Source organism: Phascolarctos cinereus, unplaced genomic scaffold, assembly GCF_003287225.1.
Source record: "Phascolarctos cinereus isolate Bilbo 61053 unplaced genomic scaffold, phaCin_HiC Scaffold_3;HRSCAF=262, whole genome shotgun sequence".
Taxonomy (NCBI): domain Eukaryota; kingdom Metazoa; phylum Chordata; class Mammalia; order Diprotodontia; family Phascolarctidae; genus Phascolarctos; species Phascolarctos cinereus.
In genome coordinates, this window is record NW_027555736.1 from 54059959 (window position 1) to 54077066 (window position 17108).

Consider the following 17108-nt stretch of genomic DNA (forward strand, 5'->3'; position numbering starts at 1 on the left):
TTCTTTCCCTGCAACTGCTACTGGGGAATCTGAATGGCCACCCTATCTTGGCTACTGACTATAAATGCAGCCTCTGCTTGCAGTGTTTGCTGTCTTTTCTGCCTGCTACTTTGGGACAGGGAGAAAAACACCCAGGAGGCTCAGAGGGTCCCAGGTCCCAATTCCTCATTTTATTTATCCTTTTAAAAATGTGTCCATGAATGAGCTCAGGCCCCCAAACTCTTCCCCTCCCAACATACAGCACTGTCACCACCCGTTTCTTCCTGCCCTGATACTCTGGTCAGGTCCCCTAGATCTTGAAGGCCAAAGTGAGGCCATCTCCCAGGGGTAGGAGGCTGATGTGGACCCGAGAGTCCCTCAGGATTCGCTCATTGAGATCTTGGACACACTGAGTAGCCACGTCTCCCTTCTGTGGCTTGTTAAGCACTTCTCCGTTCCATAGGACCTAGGAGAGAGGAAAAGGACAAATGAGAAAAAAGGGCCCTATGAGACACTGGCAAAGGAATTTAGGACTGGAATACTGATTGACTTCACAAATGTTGGTTATGCCTCTACTGTATGCCTAGGCCCCAGAGATACAAAGACACAAAAAAAACCAGTCTTCACTCAAGGATCTATAGGGAACTTCCCAGGAATAAAGAGATATCAGGGGTATGTTGGATGGAACAAGACAAATTAAGCATTTTCATACCAAAAATCTGCCATGTATACGAATATTTTGGTTACCTTTTAGAGGAGCAGTTCTGAACAACTTGTGTTTTTTATTCTGAAAACGAAATTTCAATATAAATTCTAAAAAAAATTCTCAGAAAAAAATGCCATGAAATTGCATATTTTGTTTTGTTTTTTTGGTTACCAGAAGACCCAAGAGATCCAGAAAAATACAGGGGTCATTCAGAAGTATATTGAAACAATAACAAAAACAATAATGTTTTTCTTTGTATTTCTAATTCTTTGTCATTCTAATGTATCTTATTTTATGTATTTAAGAATATTTTTGGGGGGCAGCTAGGTGGCGGCAGTGGATAGAGCACCCACCCTGAAGTCAGGAGGACCTGAGTTAAAATCTGGCCTCAGACACATAACACTAGCTTTGTGACCCTGGGCAAGTCTCTTAATCCCATTGCCTAGCCAAAAAAAAAAAAAAAAGAATATTTTTCTGAGAATACTTAGGCAGGCTACCAAAGGGGTCCATGACACAATGTGGTCAAGAACCTCAGTTTTAGAGGAAAACATGGCTAGCAATGACATTTTAGTCACGCTGCCTGCCATTTCAGGAATCCGGCCTTAAGTAGATCACATGCCACCATCTGGATCAACTGCTTAGCCACTAGGGAAAGATAGGGTAAGTGTTATTTCTTCTGGCATGAAAGGCAAACAGATGGGGTGGGGAGGGTGTGAATAGCTAGGGCCAGAATGCAGATGGCCGAAATCCCAAGCTACATGGGGAGGCTGACCTTCAGACAACAGGGGGAGATAGCAGACATTTCTATAGATAGCTCTAAGGTTTACAAGGTGTGTTACATTTTATCTGCAAGACTCTGTAAAGTGCCACAGATGGTAACACCATTTTACAGATGAGGAAATGGAGGCTAAGAAGTTCAGTGATCTGCCCAGGCAAAGTCAGATCTCCCTGATTCTAGCAGTCCATCCACTATAGCATAGGGCCCTGCCAAAATGCCTTACCCCTTTTCCTAACGTCCCAGCCCTCCCCTAAAGGCACCCCCGCATTCTAAGCCCCAGCACCAGCTGTGGCACTTACACTGGTAATAGCAATGATCCCACCAGACCGAACAAGCTTCAGACACTTCTCATAATAGGTGCTACAGCTCTCCTTGTCAGCATCAATGACTGCCACGTCAAAGGTGCCAGCTGCCCCTTCAGCCAGCAGTTGATCTGAATGGAGGAGACAAGATTTCATCCAGGGAAGACACACCGCTCAGCCCCAGCTGCAGTGTCCCCTATAGTTTATTTGTAGAGCCCTGTATACAGTTTTCAAAGCTGCTTCTCATTTCACACGCCACCTCTGAAAGTTATCTCCTTTTACTGTTCTCAGAGGTGCTCTCTAGACCATGCTTAAAACACGGCTCGGTTCATAAGAGGAAACTATAGTATATGTTATTCACCCATGGATCACACCCAGGGATACACATCACACACACGTACAAAGGACCCACAACAGCTTCACTCCTTAGACAGGTAGTATATGAACTTGGGACCTACGTGCAGGACCAGGGAGTGCTTTCATAGATGCTGCTGCTGCTGCTGTTCTAGAGAGGCTCATCCTTTTCTCCCTAGGTTCATGGCTTCTCATGAACCTGCTTAAGGACACTATGGCCTTCTTGCCTGGCTGCCTTGGGAGGGGGGACCCTGTCTTATCTGCCAAGCTGATTGTGCTGCTCCTGTCCATGGATTCGACCCCCATTGGTGTGGGGGAATGCAGGCTGTGGAGGAGCAAACAGGACAGTTAAGACTCCATTCAAGGCTGTCTCCTCAATCAGACTAGAAGGTCCCCAAGGGGTTTCCTGAGGGTAGGAATTTTCTCTTGTGCCTGAAATAGGGAGTTTCCTGGTTGGTCTCTTTTCCATGAGTAGGAAGTCTCTGCTGGAGGAGCCGTGTTATTGTCCTCTGACTCATTCCTTCCCAGCTCAGCTAAGCACACACCCAGGGGTGTGATCGGCTTCATGGTTACCCCCCTCCTCCCTCACATCCTTGCTCCTGTCAGGGCGGGGAAAGTCCAGTACTGGATGGGTGCGCCTGGTCCTTGCTAGTTCACCCACTGGGCTGACTTCTGCTGCCTTTGGCTGAGAAACGGGTCCACATTGCTCACTAATCCATGTACCTACCAAGTGTTTGCAGAGCTGGCCTCACCCGAAGGTCGATTTTGTGCTCCTCACCTGCCTGAAATGGAGGAGAAATGAGCCCAGGTGGGAAGGAATCCAGACCCTCCACCCTTTGAGTACAGCAACCAAGATAAGAAGATGAAGCCTGACCACTGTCTTTTCCAGGTCAAGGAGTGGAGCATGGGCAAAAAAGGACATGGGCTGTGGGGCCTCAGTACTGCTCTGCAGGTTCTAGCTGTAGAGAGTGCCCTGCCCTTGTGGGCGTAAGGGAGCTAGCTCCTAGAACTCACACCCTTCCCCCCACCCCTGCCCATCCTCCAGATCCCCAAGTCCAGAGCAGAGGGATGGGGCACTTGTCACTCACCTCTCTCCAGAAGGGCCTTCCCAGCTCAGTGGGAGCAGCATCAACTTCACAGGCTACCACCTGCCCATCTGCAGGCAATGCTAGGGCCAAGCTCAAGGCAGTATAGCCTGTAAAGGAGCCTGGGGGACACACAGGCAATGTGAGGGGGCTGGGCTGTAACCCGAAGACGAAGGGGCCCAGTTGGCGATCACGTGAAACAAGTGGACAGGGGCAGGGGCAGGGGCGGGCTAACCTTGCGGAGCACGACAAGATCAGCTCTTCTCCCCAGTCAGGCCGGCGCACACACTCACTTACCAATGTCCAGAGCCTTGTGCGCTTTGAGGAGCCGGGCCAGGTTGGCCAGCAGCTGTGCCTGCTCACAGGTCATCATGGAATGCCCCTGTGGCTGCTCCAGGGTGAGCTGGTGGGAGGAGTGAATGCACGGCCTTTTCCCCAAGCTACTGATGTCCCACCTCCCCAAGTCCCCACTGACTTTCTTTTCTCACGTAGCCGAGGGGCAGCACCCAGGGTTGCGCTAGGGGCATTCCCAGAGGTTCAGTTCGAGCCCCTTCCTGCCCCACCCCTGCTGGGAGTGCTCCCCACTTCTCCCTTCCCAGCTGACCTTCCGAAGGCTCCGCAGCGCCGGGTGCTCCCGCATGGAGCGGCTCAGCACGTACTGCCAGAGGGGGTCGTCTTCAGGGGGCAGGAGCCGCCGTCTCTGCGACCGCTGCTGGGGGGCGGACAGCCATCGAGGGACCCTTCTCCCTGCGGGGAGGGGGCAGGGCGCTCAGCCGCCGGACCCCCCCCCCTTGGCCGTGTCCCTCCCTCCCTCCTGCGGGGCGCACGTGGACGCACGTGGGGCGCACACCGCAGCCCCCGCCCAGCGGGGAAGCATGGAGGGGGGCTCACCGAGGAAGACTCCGGTCACGAAGGCCGCCCCCAGCACGGCGGTGCCCACGGCCAGCTCGGCGGGCAGGGAGAGCCGCAGCAGGACCATGGCTCCAGGGCCGGCAGGGACGCATGTGGGTCAGTAAGAGAAGCTCCAGGCCCAAGCAGTTCTGGAGAGGCGGGGCAGAGGCGGGGTCGGGGCGGGGCTGCAGCTGGGCTTCCCCGCGGGCTGCCGTGGCCTCGACGGGCCAAGCGGCGGCCTTTGGCGCCATCTCGTGGCCATCCTGGAGAACTGCAGGCACCGGGGCGTGCCCGGCCTCCGGGGGCGGAGCATGTGTTCCTATCGCAGGTATGGGGCGGAGGGAGACCCGCTACTCAGTCCTTTCCACCCACCCCGCGTGTTCTGGCTTCTCTGTGGAGGGCACGGTGGAGAGGCAGGTGCATATGTGGCGTGCGATGAAAATATCAGTGGCTCTGGAGGCATCTGGGTCAAATCCTACCTTTATCACTCTACCTACTTTACCACTAAGTCTCCTATGCCTCAGTTTCCCCAGCTGTAAAATGAGGGGGCTGGAGTAGATAACTCCTAAGCGCCCTTCCAGCTCTAAATCTGATTGCGCTATACAGAAAGGCTCTTATAAATGAGATTCACGGATAGTAGGAGAAGTCACCACCACTACCCCCTTGAAGCGCCCTTCCCCTCGGCCCCCACGGACACAGGTGAGTTTGGACTTCCCAAGTGGTTTGTACCAGTGATCTGAGACAAGTCCGAAGGACTTAGGATGAAAAATGCTATTCACCCACAGAACAAGAGCTGATGGATGCTGAATGCTGATTAAAACATACTTTTTAAAAAAAACTTTCTTCTTTTTTTTGGGAGGGGGTCTGTGGTTTTTTTTTTTTGTTAACAATATGATTAATATGGAAATATGTTTTGCATGATTGCATATAACTTATATCAAATTGCTTGGCTTCTCCAAGGGGCAAGGGGAGAAGAGAATTTGGAGCTCAAAATTTTTAAAAACGGATATTAAAAAGTTTTTACATGTAATTGGAAAAAAAATATTTAAAAAAATAAAGAGATAAAACCAAGTAGTTTGTGCCATCCGAGGTGTGAAGTCCGCAGCTCCATGTCGCTTCACCAGGTCAGAGTTAACAGGGGTGACCCATGGACTCCCCTGAAATCTCCTCCAGGACTTTGCCAAGCTTCCTGGGACAGATTCAGGGCTGCACTGCCACCCTGTGGCCTGTCTGCTAGTTGCACTCGGGTCTCTGAAATCTCACTTGCACAGACATTCTAACATCTTTTCGCAGGAACCAGCCAGGGCGGGATGCTTGGCTGTCCTGGACCTCAGCCTTCTCCATCTATAGACGGGGAAAAGAAGGCAGCCTGTGCAGCAGCAACACCCTGGTCCTGCACCCTCTCACTAATTTATACCTCCCTTTACTGGGACTGAATGAGATACAGTCACAGAGTGTGAATGGGGTGCTCTTTCCTGCCCCAGGAGGACACAATTTCTATCCTCACATCCCCAGTGTCTTGCACATAGTAGGGCTTATTAAGTACTTGTTGAATTAAATAAGTCAAATGATGATGGGATCATCAGTTTGGACCTGGAAGAGATCTTAGGGTTCTCTAGTCCAATCTCCTTATTCTACAGATGAGGAAACTGAGGCCCAGAGAAGTTAGGTAATATACCCTTTGTCAGACATATCAATCAGTCAGAAAATCCTTATGGCTCACCTAATAATAATGGTAGCTAGCATTTATGTAGTGCTTTGCAGTTTGTAAAGCACTTTAGAAACATCTCATTTGATATAACAATCCTGGCAGGTAGGGGTTATCATTATTCCCATTTTACAGATGAGGAAACTGAGGCAGACAGAGGTGAGTTGATATGCTCGGGTTTATGCCACTTGTAAGCGTCTGAGGAAGATTTGAATTCATATCTTTGTGATTCCAGGCCCAGCCCCATGTCTGCTGCACTACTGAGCTTCTGTATGTTTCTTCATGAGAGGTAGCCTGATCTAATGCAGAACTTCTTAACCTTTTTTGTGCCACGGACCTTTGTGCCAGTCTGGGGAAGCCTATGTATGAGTTCACAGACCCCAAATTAAGAACCCTTGGTCTAGTGACTGTCAGTGGATGTGAGTTTGATGTCTGCCTCTGTCACTTAACTGGCTGAGACCTTGGACAAGTTACTTGAGTCTCGGTTTCTTCATCTGTAAAATGAGGGGCTTGGATTAGGATCAGAGTGTCAAACTCTGTGCCCCCAACTCCTGAGTGCAGCCAAACCAGACTGTGCAATTGGGAAACATTTAACAAGATAAATAAAAATACAATACAATCTAGATAATGTTAAGTTGTGGTTTTCTAAGCAATATGCTGTCCAATGGGGTTCTGTTTCCAGGTGAGTTTCACACCACTAGCCAGGGTAGCCTCTAAGTTTCTTTCATCCCTAATGTATGACCCCATGACCCTTGGGGTCCAGTCTCCTCCTCCATAGATAGAAGGCTTTGAGCTGAACTTTGTAGGACACTGGGGATTTTAAGGGGTAGAAGGTCAAGGTCAGGCTTCTAAGAGATTAGAAGAGAGTCATTCCAGATATGGTGGGTAGCCTGTGTAGAAGTACAGGATATAGTATTGTGTGTATGTAACAGAAAGACCAGTTTGTCCAGCCTAAAGAGTGTTTATGTAAGGAAAGAGTGTATAAAAAACCAGAAAGATAGGTTGGAGTCAGGTTATAAAGGGCTTTAAATGCCAAACAGAGGGCTTTATGTTTGACCCTAGTGCAATAGGGAGCCATGGGAGTTTATTGAGTAGGGGAGTGACATGGTCACACTTTGGCAGTTATTTGGTAGATAAATTGGAGAGAGGAGAGACTTAAGATCAATTAGGGAGCTGAATTAGGAGAATGTTGAATTAGGATCTGAATAGGGTGGAGAGAAGGCAATGGATGGAAGAGATGGGAAAGGAGAGCCAGTTGATGAGACTTGACAGTCGAGTGGATATGGGTGTGAGGGAGAGGGAGAAATCAAGAATGATTCTGAGATTGTAAAGCTGAGTGACGGGGAGGATGTTGGGGCCCTCAGGAGGAAGAGAGAAGTTGAAAAAAAGAGTTGGGAGAGTAGTGAGTTTGGGAAGAAAGGCCATGAGTTGTATTTTTGACATGTTGAATTTGAGATGCCAGTGGGCCTTCCAGTTCAAAATGGCCCATAGGTGGTTGATGAGCTCAGGACAGAGAGCAGGGCTGGATATATTATCAGAGTCATCTGCACAGAAGTGACAATGGAACTCATGGGAGCTATTGAGGTTACCAGGAGAGAGAGTGTAGAGGGAGAAGAGAAGACCCAGGGGGTAAATCCACAGTTCAGTACATAGATAATTAACCAGCAAAGAAGCTGAGAAGGCATGGGCAGGTGTGTAGGAGGAGAACCAAGAAAGAATAGTATCATTTAAAAAAAAAAGGAGAGAATATTTAGGAGGAAGGAGGTAGTAAATATTGTAAAATCCTACAAGGAGGTCAAGAAGGGTGAAGGTTGAGAAAAGGCCATTTGAGTCAGAGGCCACTGGTAACTTTAGAAAGAGCAGGTTTGGTCACACAGTTGGGACCAAAGCCAGATTGCAAGAAATTCAGAGTGAATGAGGAGAAATAAAATGGAGGTATCAGTGTACACAGATTGTTCTAGGAGTTTTGCTTTCAATCAGTCAATAAAAATGTATTAAGCATCTGTGATATGCCAGGCACTGTGCTAAGTGTTGGGATTACAAAAAGAGGGAAAAGACAGTCTCTGCCCTAAAGGAGTTTACAATCTAATGGGAGAGACAACAGGCAAACATCTATACAAAGCAAGCTATGTACAGGAGGAATAGGAAATAATTAACAGAGGGAATGCACTGGAATTAAGAGGGTGTTGGGGAAGGCTTCCAGTATAAGGTGGAATTTTAGTTGGGACTTAAAGGAAGCCAGGGAGGTCAGTAGTCAGAGCAGAGGAGGGAGAGCATTCCAGGCATGGGGACAGCCAGAGAAAATGCCCAGAGCTGAGAAAGATGGAACAGGCCAGGAGGCCAGTTTCACTAGATGGAAAAGCAGTGAGATGGAAGAGGACTAGAAAGGTGGGAGGGGGCTTGGAAAGGGAGGAGAGCTATAGGATGGAAATGTAAGGTGAAGTGAGATTTTTTTTAAGGACAGGGCAGAGTGAGCAGATGAGGAGAGAGATTGCGAATTAGAATGGGAGAGGTGACTGTAGGGGCAATTCACCAGAGAGGACAAGAGGGGCTGGGATCAAGGGTATAAACAGAGACCCAATAACTGTTTGTTGAGTGAATGAAGGAATGCACAAAATGAGCACTAGTGTATGTAAAACACTTTGTAACAGGCAGGGCTGTGCAACTGTCAGCTACTTGTTATTGTTACAATTATCATTGTTCTTCCCCCTCCAAATCACATCCTCTTTCCTCCTTCTACAACCAGAACCTGGGTTCCAATCCATAGAGAGGTTTTAGGGGCTCTGCAAACCTAGAGGGGAAACTAATGACTTCTTTAGTTCAATATAATCAGCTTCTTAATTTTGTGCACTTAAAATCATTATTCTGTATATGTAGAGCCTGTATCAGATTGCGTGCCATCTTGGGGTGGGGGGAAGGGAGAGATGGGGAGAAAATTTGGAACTCGAAATCTTGTAGAAGTGAATGTTGAAAACTAAAAATAAATAAATAAAAACATTATTCTAGGAAGGGGTTCCTAGGCTTCACAGACAAAGGGACACCACAAAGATTGTTCAGTCCCTTCTCTTCTCCCATGTTCTGTGCAGCCTTTCTCCCCCCACCTACTGACCCCCGGTCTTTTTAAAATTTTCTTGGCTAGGCAGTGGGGTTAAGTGACTTGCCCAGGGTCACACAGCTAGTAAGCGTTATGTGTCTTGAGTCCACATCTGAACTCAGGTCCTCCAGAATCTAGGGCCAGTGCTATATCCACTGCGCCACCTAGCTGTCCCCCCACCCTCCATCCCCACCCATGACCCTCAATCACTGGCAAATTGTGAGGAATATAGGCTAGCAGAATTGGGAGAGATCTTAAAGCCCGACAAGTCTAACCTATTCATTTTTACGAAGGAGGAAACTGAGGCCAGCAAAGACAAAAAGACTTGTCTGAGGTCACATGGCTAGTTGGCTTGCCTTACCTTCCTGGCCTGGTAAAATGAGGATCATGCCTCCTAGGAACATAGTGGAAGGGAGCATCCTTCGATGGGTGGGAAGCTCCGTTCGAGGAAGAGTGAATGCTGCAGACTCTGCTCAGTTCTGGGCCGGGCAAAGTGGGCACTGAATGGGAGTCTAAATGGGAACTTAGAGCATTGGAAGAGCTAAGAGTCAAATGCAGTCAATCAATTTGTTTGTACCAGACCCTGGACTAGCCGCTGGGGTGAAAGAAAAAAGGAAGCAGTCCCTGCCCTCAAGGGGCTTACATTCTGCTGGGAAAAGATGATATAGACACATAGAATTGTATACAAAATATTTACAAATGAGTAAAAGGTAAAGGTTTGGGGGTGGGGTTGGGGGAGGAGCTCCTGTATTTTGCCCCACAGGCTCAATACAAGGTAGCTGTCAGCTGGGGAGAGAGGCAAACCTTAGACGCAAGTCCTGAGAGGCTATTGAAGACACAGTGGATAGAGCATGGGGTCTGAAGTTAGGAAGACTCATCTTCCTGAGTTCAAATCTGGCCTCAGACACTTACCAGCTGTGTGACTCTGGGCAAGTTACTTCACTGTGTTTGCCTCAGTTTCCTCATCTGTAAAATGAGCTGGAGAAGGTAAGGGCAAACCATTCCAGGGTCTTTGCCAAGAAAACCCCAAATGGGGTCACAAAGAGTTGGACATGACTGAAGACAACTCAGGTTGGTCACAGGAGTTAACAGATGTGAAGTTCTTTCAAACATTAAAGCGCTACATAAATGCTTATTATTATTAATACTAATATTAAATAACAACACATTTGTTTTGTACCTGCCTTACAACAACTCGTGGGATAGATGAGGTGAGCATTATTAGCCCCATTTTACAGATGGAAAAATTGCCATTCAATGAAATTCAGTAACTTGCCCAGTGCAAAATAGGATCCCCTGCTATCTCTGAGCAGAGGCTCTTGGAGAAGGTGGGACTCACAGCTGGCCTTGAAGAGTGGGTAGGATTTAGACAGACAAAAGGGAGGAAGGAAGATGTTGCTGTCCTCACCATTATCAATGAGCACTTAGGAGCAGCTAGGTGGTGCAGTGGATAGAGCACTGGCCCTTGAGTCAGGAGGACCTGAGTTCAAATGTGGCCTCAGATACTTGACACTTACTAGCCATGTGACCCTGGGCAAGCCACTTAACCCTGATTGCCTCACCAAAAAAAAAAAAAGTAAAAAAAAATCATTGAGCATTTATTGAACATCTAGTACGCATAATCCCTACTACGTGTGAGAGGTACAGATAGGAAGTGTTAGAGGAGGTCCAGGAAGGGAAAGGTTATGGGCCTGGGCAGGTAGGGAGTGCTGGCTCTCCGGGAAAAAAAAAAGTATGCACCTCACACTTGGAAGTCTAATCTGCCTTATTAACATTTTCCCTATCATTTTCTAGACAATCAAAAAATAATGATAAATTGAACCTTTTGTAGCATTTGGCAATTTCTGAGGTATAATTACTCACACTGAAAATTTAACTATTGGCTCTTCCTGAGCCTGTATGAGCTGGCCCTAGCACACTCCTGCAAGTAGGAGGAGGGTTTTCAGTTGGACCTTAAAAGATGAGGAGTCAAGTAGGGGAGAAGGTGGGGTCATACTCCACCATGGGCTCTAAGAACAAGGCCAGCAAAGCCCCAGGGGTGAGGATGCGCGTCCATGCTGGGTGAAAAGACCAACTCGGCTGAAATGGAGGATCTGTCAGAGACCTTGGAGGTCATGTAGTTCACCTTCCTCATGAGGAAACTGAGGCTGAGAGACAGGAAATGACTCCCCTGATGAATGCACCAAGAATTACAAATGAGGAAACTGAGGCTGAGAGAGAGGAAATGACTCCCCTGATGAATGCACCAAGAATTACAAATGAGGAAACTGAGGCTGAGAGGAGATGACTCCCGCAATGAATGCACCAAGAATTACAAATGAGGAAACTGAGGCTGAGAGGAGATGACTCCCCCAATGAATGCACCAAGAATTACAAATGAGGAAACTGAGGCTGAGAGGAGATGATTCCCCCAATGAATGCACCAAGAATTACAAATGAGGAAACTGAGGCTGAGAGGAGATGACTTCCCCAATGAATGCACCAAGAATTAACAGAGGGGCTGCAACAAGAGCCCAAATCTTTTGATTCCCACTAAGTGTGGACGGGGGACCAAATTATCGGAGGGTCCCAAATGCCTTGAGCTGGCCGCTCAGCATTCTCCTCCTGGGTCCTCCATCCCCTCCTCTTGGCTCCCTTCCTCACCATCTGTTTATGCAGCACGCTCCAGAAAGGTCGCCATTGCTGTTGCCCCCACGAGCGCTCAGGGCCCAGGCGGCTGGTGTCTGCCAAGGCTCGCTCTGCCTTTGAAATTAATTTTTAATAGAATGAAACTAATGATGTGTTCTGGGGTTCGCAGATTTGAGTAAAACATTAAAACAACACCAAATTGCCTCACTGCTTGAGATTATTGGATTTTCATAGTAATCATATAATCATCTACTAATGTTCTTCCAGGGGGGGGAGGGTGTATGGGGCAGAAAAGCAGACTCTCCAGTTAAAGGGCCAATCATTCCCAGTGTTGGGGGTTCCCAAAATAGAAAGATGCCTTCTCGGCTCTTGCACACGGAACACTGGCTGGAAGGACTCAGGGGCCCCTTATTTCCCATTCTCTAGCACCCCAAATTTTCCAAATTGCTCTCCCCACCCACCCTTTTTGAGGTAAGGAATGCAAGATGTACTTCTGTTTTACACATGAGTAAACAGTGGTGAAGAGGGGGCCCAGAGATAGTTCAGGCCAGAGGCAGGACTTTCCCAGTAGACATAACTTTTTTTTTTTTAAGTAGAATCAGAGCTGACCATTTAATTCAACCTGTCCATTTTATGGAGGAGGAGAGTGAGGCTGAGAAAGGCCAAATTGGTGCCGCAGGTACTAAGTTGCAAAGCTGGGATTTTTGGTCGGCCTCCCATCCTGATATACCACATTGTCTCTGTGAAGGAACATACCAAGATGTAATTAGACACCTACTCCAGGCCTAAGGCTTATGTGCATGTGTGCATGCAGTGGCTGAGGATGCTTGGAGTCCTTTCTCAGGTATTTATTACCTGTGTGACCTTAGATAGAAGTTGAGTGAAGGCCTACTTTGGGATCTGAGAAGTTGGGTTCCATTTTAGGCACCGTCACTACTCACATGTCTTCAGCCAAGACACTTCATACACCACCATGGGCTTCGTTTTCCTCACTTGACAGATTTGGGGAGGGGGAGGCCTAGGAGGCCTAGGAGGCCTGGGAGGTCCCTTCTGGCTCAAATTCTGTGGTCCTAAAGGGACTACTAAGGAAAACACAGCCAACTGTCGATGGTCACAGAGGTTAGAACATATGTGCCCCCGCCTCCATCATCCAAAGCCTTCAAGCCAAGGATTTTGCCTCAGTTTTTTTCCATGACCAACCAGATTTGTCATTTCTTCTTTTAGTCATCCTCATCCCTCTTGGGGAAGGGCTCAAGCAGAGAAGGCGGGTTGGGGGAGCCTTATGGGAGAGCAGGAACTTAAGGCCCTAGATAATTCATAAACTAGATAATGGAGAGATGGCAGGAGATGTAGAGAAAGACAAATGACTCCTCAGGTTATCAGACATTGTAATCCATGAGTTGCCAGATGTCCAATGTTCTGGGATGTGGACCAGCCTTCTCCCTTTGAGCCCAGCTTCTTTCCCCCAGAAAGGACTAACCATCCTCTCCTTTCCTCTGCCCTGTGAACCCAGACCAGCCTGTGAAAATAACTAACTGTCCTCCAGATTGATCACTGACCACTTTCCACTTTTACTGCCCCTTCCCTCTCCCACCTCTGTCACTGAGTATACACAGACCCACGTGCACATCTGTGCTCAGATGCTATCACCTAAGGGATTCTGGATTCTGTGTCTTGGGGACACACCTGCCCAGTCAATTGGACTGGCTGCCCTGAGCTCTGGGATGGGGCTGGGCGGGGCTGGCCAGAGTGTGACCCTAGGCAGCTAAATCTGTTCCAGAGTGGCCATGAAACACCTCCCTCCCATCGCTGATCTCCCCTACTGCTCAGGCCTCCGCCTGGCCCTGCCTCTGGCCAGTGATGGGGCGGTTGGTGGGGAGAGAGGGAGTTGGGGGTGGGGGGGGGGAAGCAAACGTCACGATATATCCCCGTCAGATTAAAAAACTAATTTGAAAAGATTAATGTATTCCATTCCTGTTAGGCTGGCTCCGATACCTCTGGGCCTACAGCCTCTCTCCCTCCTGATTATTGAATTTTTATGGCCTGGTAATTAATTGCGGATTCCCTGTCTTTGTTCCATTTCTTTTTCTCTGACATTTTAATTCCAACAAAAAGCAGTGGTCTCCATGCAGGCTCTCTCTGGAGATTCTAATGGTCTATAAAACAAAATGACTTATGGACGGGGCACCCACTTCAGTTGGCGAGCGATTGTTGAAAACCTTGCTGATCACGCAAAATTTAATTTTTCCACCTTCCTCCCCCTTCCTTCCCCTCCCCCCTTATTTCTTGTCTATTACATGGAGGCTCTGGTGTCTCACTAACAAATGAGAGTAACAGTGTCAGCCTTCTCAGTGGTTACTGTTGCTGCAAGGACTCTCTTTGAGAAAGGGGAGGACCAAAGTAAAAAAAAAATGTCTTGGAGCTGGTTTCATCTAACTAGAAACGAATAAACGTCTCTGGCCCAATAGTTATGACCTGGTTATCGGGACAGGCAGCAGTTAGGGGAGGCTACTCCAGCAGATTCATGTTTAAAGGGTCCCCCTGATCTGGTTGGGGGTACCTTGTACTCAGGCTCTGTCCTCACCGCCCCCTTCATGTTTTCCAGCCCTCAGCTGAGGAAACAGCTTCCTTTCCACCTTCTCCAGGGGTCTTTTTGGGTGACTTGGCACCTCCCAATTAGGTAACAAAGAACTACAAGGATTACAAGGGCAGGAAGAACAGGGTGATAAATAAAATCTCACTCTGCCAGGGCCTGGAAGCAAGGTACCTAACAAATGAGGCTCCATTGAGCTGCCGAAAAGACAAATTCTCCTTCTAATTGGGTCAGCCCAAGTGGCGGCCCTGAAAAATAGCTTTCAAATAGTTCAGGCAACTCTCTCCCCTTGGCTCCACCCCTAGATTCCCTGCCCTGCTTTCCCCCACTTTGTTCCTTGCCCTGCTGGCCCTAGAACCTTCCATTAGCGGAACCTGATGGTTCCTGGGCAGAGTGGCCCAAAGCTCGTCCTTATTTTGGACTAGAGGGCAGGACATGTCTTACGCTGGGGAGGGGAGAAAGCAATCCAGGACACTTTGTCAAGACTGTCTGTACGGGGACTGAGAGTTGAGTAAGGTAGGGTTGGTTGAGAAAGGAATTCACCCCAGGCTTCCACCTGGTAGCCTCCTATTTTAACTTATAATTCTTCCTAACCAGATGTTGAACTCAGTTCTTTCTGCTCAACTGAAAGACTGCAATTGATGTCAGAGCCCTCTAAATTAATGGCTGTCTAAATTTAGCACCCTGGGACAAAGCACCAATTGCCCTACCCTAGTTGTGGCTGTGGCCCTGGGCAAAACTTTGGAATTGGTAGCCTTCAGCTCCAGTCTTATTAGAGCCCTCAAGTGTAGTATCCCAACAAGACCTTTCCTTTCCCAACCTTTGCTCAGAAATCCTTGCTCTGGCCCTTCCTAGCTCCCTCTCCTCCATATACAATTTATTACTCCTCTCAGTGCCTTGCTTGAAGCTAAAAGATCTTCTCTCCCCTTCCCCCCCACCCCATTCCCTACTTCTTTTCCCTAGGGAGTCTTTAGGTATTTCATAGGATCATTGATTTAGGGCTAGGAGAGAACCTATAGATCATTTGGTCCAACCTCCTCATTTTACAGATGAGAAAACTGAGGCCCAGAGGAGGGGAATCCATCTGCCCAAGGCCACACATTTCATACATGGCAGGAACAAAGTCTGAAGGCAGGTCCTGGGCCCATTATCCAGTGTTCTCATCACTATGCTGGCCTTGACTTTGACAAGATTGACTTTGAAGGTGATGGTTGTCATGGGTGGCCAGGGTATTTTTTTTAAGAAATGGGACCTTTTGGAGCTTTCAAGTGACAAAAAGGTGATGCTGTTCTAGTGCTTCACCTTTAGCAAAGCTTGACCATGTGATGGCATGATCATATGAACCCATTTTAAAGATGAGGAAACTGAGGCCAAGAGAGATCACACAGCCAGTGAATGAAACAGCATCAGTAAAAGCTTTGAAAATGGTCACTTGATAAACAGATACCAAGGATGGGTATTCTGAACTTAGTGGCTGAGCTGCTGGGACTTCTGGATCCATGCCCTGGCCAGATTAATGGAATCTCCAAGTTGGAAGAAACCTCAAAGGTCCTGGTGCAGTGAAAGGAATGAATGAAGAAAGCATTTTAAAAAATCCTTTCTCCACCCCTCCCCCCACTTAAAAGTATTTTATTTTTTCCAATTACATGTAAAGATAGTTTTTTAACATTCACTTTTATAAGATTTTGAGTTCCAAATTTTTTCTCCCCCCCCTCCTTCCTCCCCTCCTCTCTCCCCAAGATGGCAAGCAATCTGATATAGACTATACATGTACAATCATATTAAATATATTTCCACGTTAGTTGTGTTGTGAAAGAAGCATCAGGACAAAAGGGGGAAAAAAAGAGCAAATAATCTGCTTTGATTTGCATTCAGACTCCATAGTTCTCTCTCTGGATGTGGATGACATTTTCCATCATGAGTCTTTTGGACTGATTTAGATCATTACATCATTGCTGAGAAGAGCTAGGTCTATCAAAATTAGTTATCATACAACGTGGCTGTTACTGTGTACAATGTTCTCCCGGTTCTGCTCACTTCACTCACCATCAGTCCATACAAGTCTTTCCAGGTTTTTCTGAAGTCCTCCTGCTCATCATTTCTCATAGCACAATAGTATTCCACTACATTCATATGCCACAACTTGTTTAGCATTCCCCCTATCGATGAGTATCCCCTCAAATTCTAATTCTTTGTCACCACGAAAAAAGAAAGCATTCTTATTAAGCTTGGTATATGCAAAGCTTACTCTATGTATGGAGTGAGGAAGAACTGGGTTCAAATCCTGCCTTAGACACTTAGTAGCTACGTGATCCTGGGCAAGTCACTGAAACTCTCTGGGCCTGTTCATCTTTGATGGCTTCTGTGGTTCCATCTAACTTTAGGCCTATGATCAGTCGAGGGGTGGGGTCCATGAACTTTAAAAAATTGTGATCACTCTATTTCCATGTAATTGGTTTTATTTGCGATCCTCTGTATTGTATCTTATTTTATACATTTAACAACATGATTCTGAGAAGGGATCTCTTCACCAGGTCACTGAAGGGGGCCAGGACACAAAAACAGTTAAGAAGCCCCGATCCAGCCCCACTGGATCCGACCCATAGCTGAGCAGGATCTTCTCAGTTCTCATCCATGCTCTTTTTTTTTTTTCAGAAAAGTTTCCTTGGCACCAAGATGGTCACTATCCACATCATAACTTCACCTTCCCTCTGTTCCAGGTCCCCATTCTCCAGTTGGCTATCTTTTTTGGAGCACCATGTCTGTTGATCACAATTCTGTCTCCAAAATTCTTTTGGGCTTGCTTCTCCGACCTTTCCTGCTGTTCAGATTCTCTCCCTACATCACAGAACCACAGTATAAGGTGTGGTAAGAACCTCAGTTGGCATGTAGTGCAACCCCTGCCTTAAACAAGAGCCCACACTATAACACCCCCAATGAAGGAACCTTGAGTCTTGGCTGGAGACCTCCAGGGAGCAGGCGCTCATTAC

General features: G+C 47.5%; 1 protein-coding gene across 1 annotated transcript; it reads right to left on the minus strand.

Moving 5' to 3' along the window:
- Window positions 1-148: 148 nt before the first annotated feature.
- Window positions 149-4265, minus strand: COMTD1 (catechol-O-methyltransferase domain containing 1). Its single transcript, XM_021006189.2, has 7 exons — window positions 4096-4265; window positions 3809-3951; window positions 3502-3607; window positions 3208-3326; window positions 2847-2901; window positions 1763-1896; window positions 149-445 (listed from the first exon to the last, which is right to left on the minus strand). Exons 1-7 carry the CDS (start codon window positions 4181-4183, stop codon window positions 290-292), a joined length of 801 nt encoding a protein of 266 aa, XP_020861848.1. The 5' UTR covers window positions 4184-4265; the 3' UTR covers window positions 149-289.
- Between the last annotated feature and the right edge of the window lie 12843 nt (window positions 4266-17108).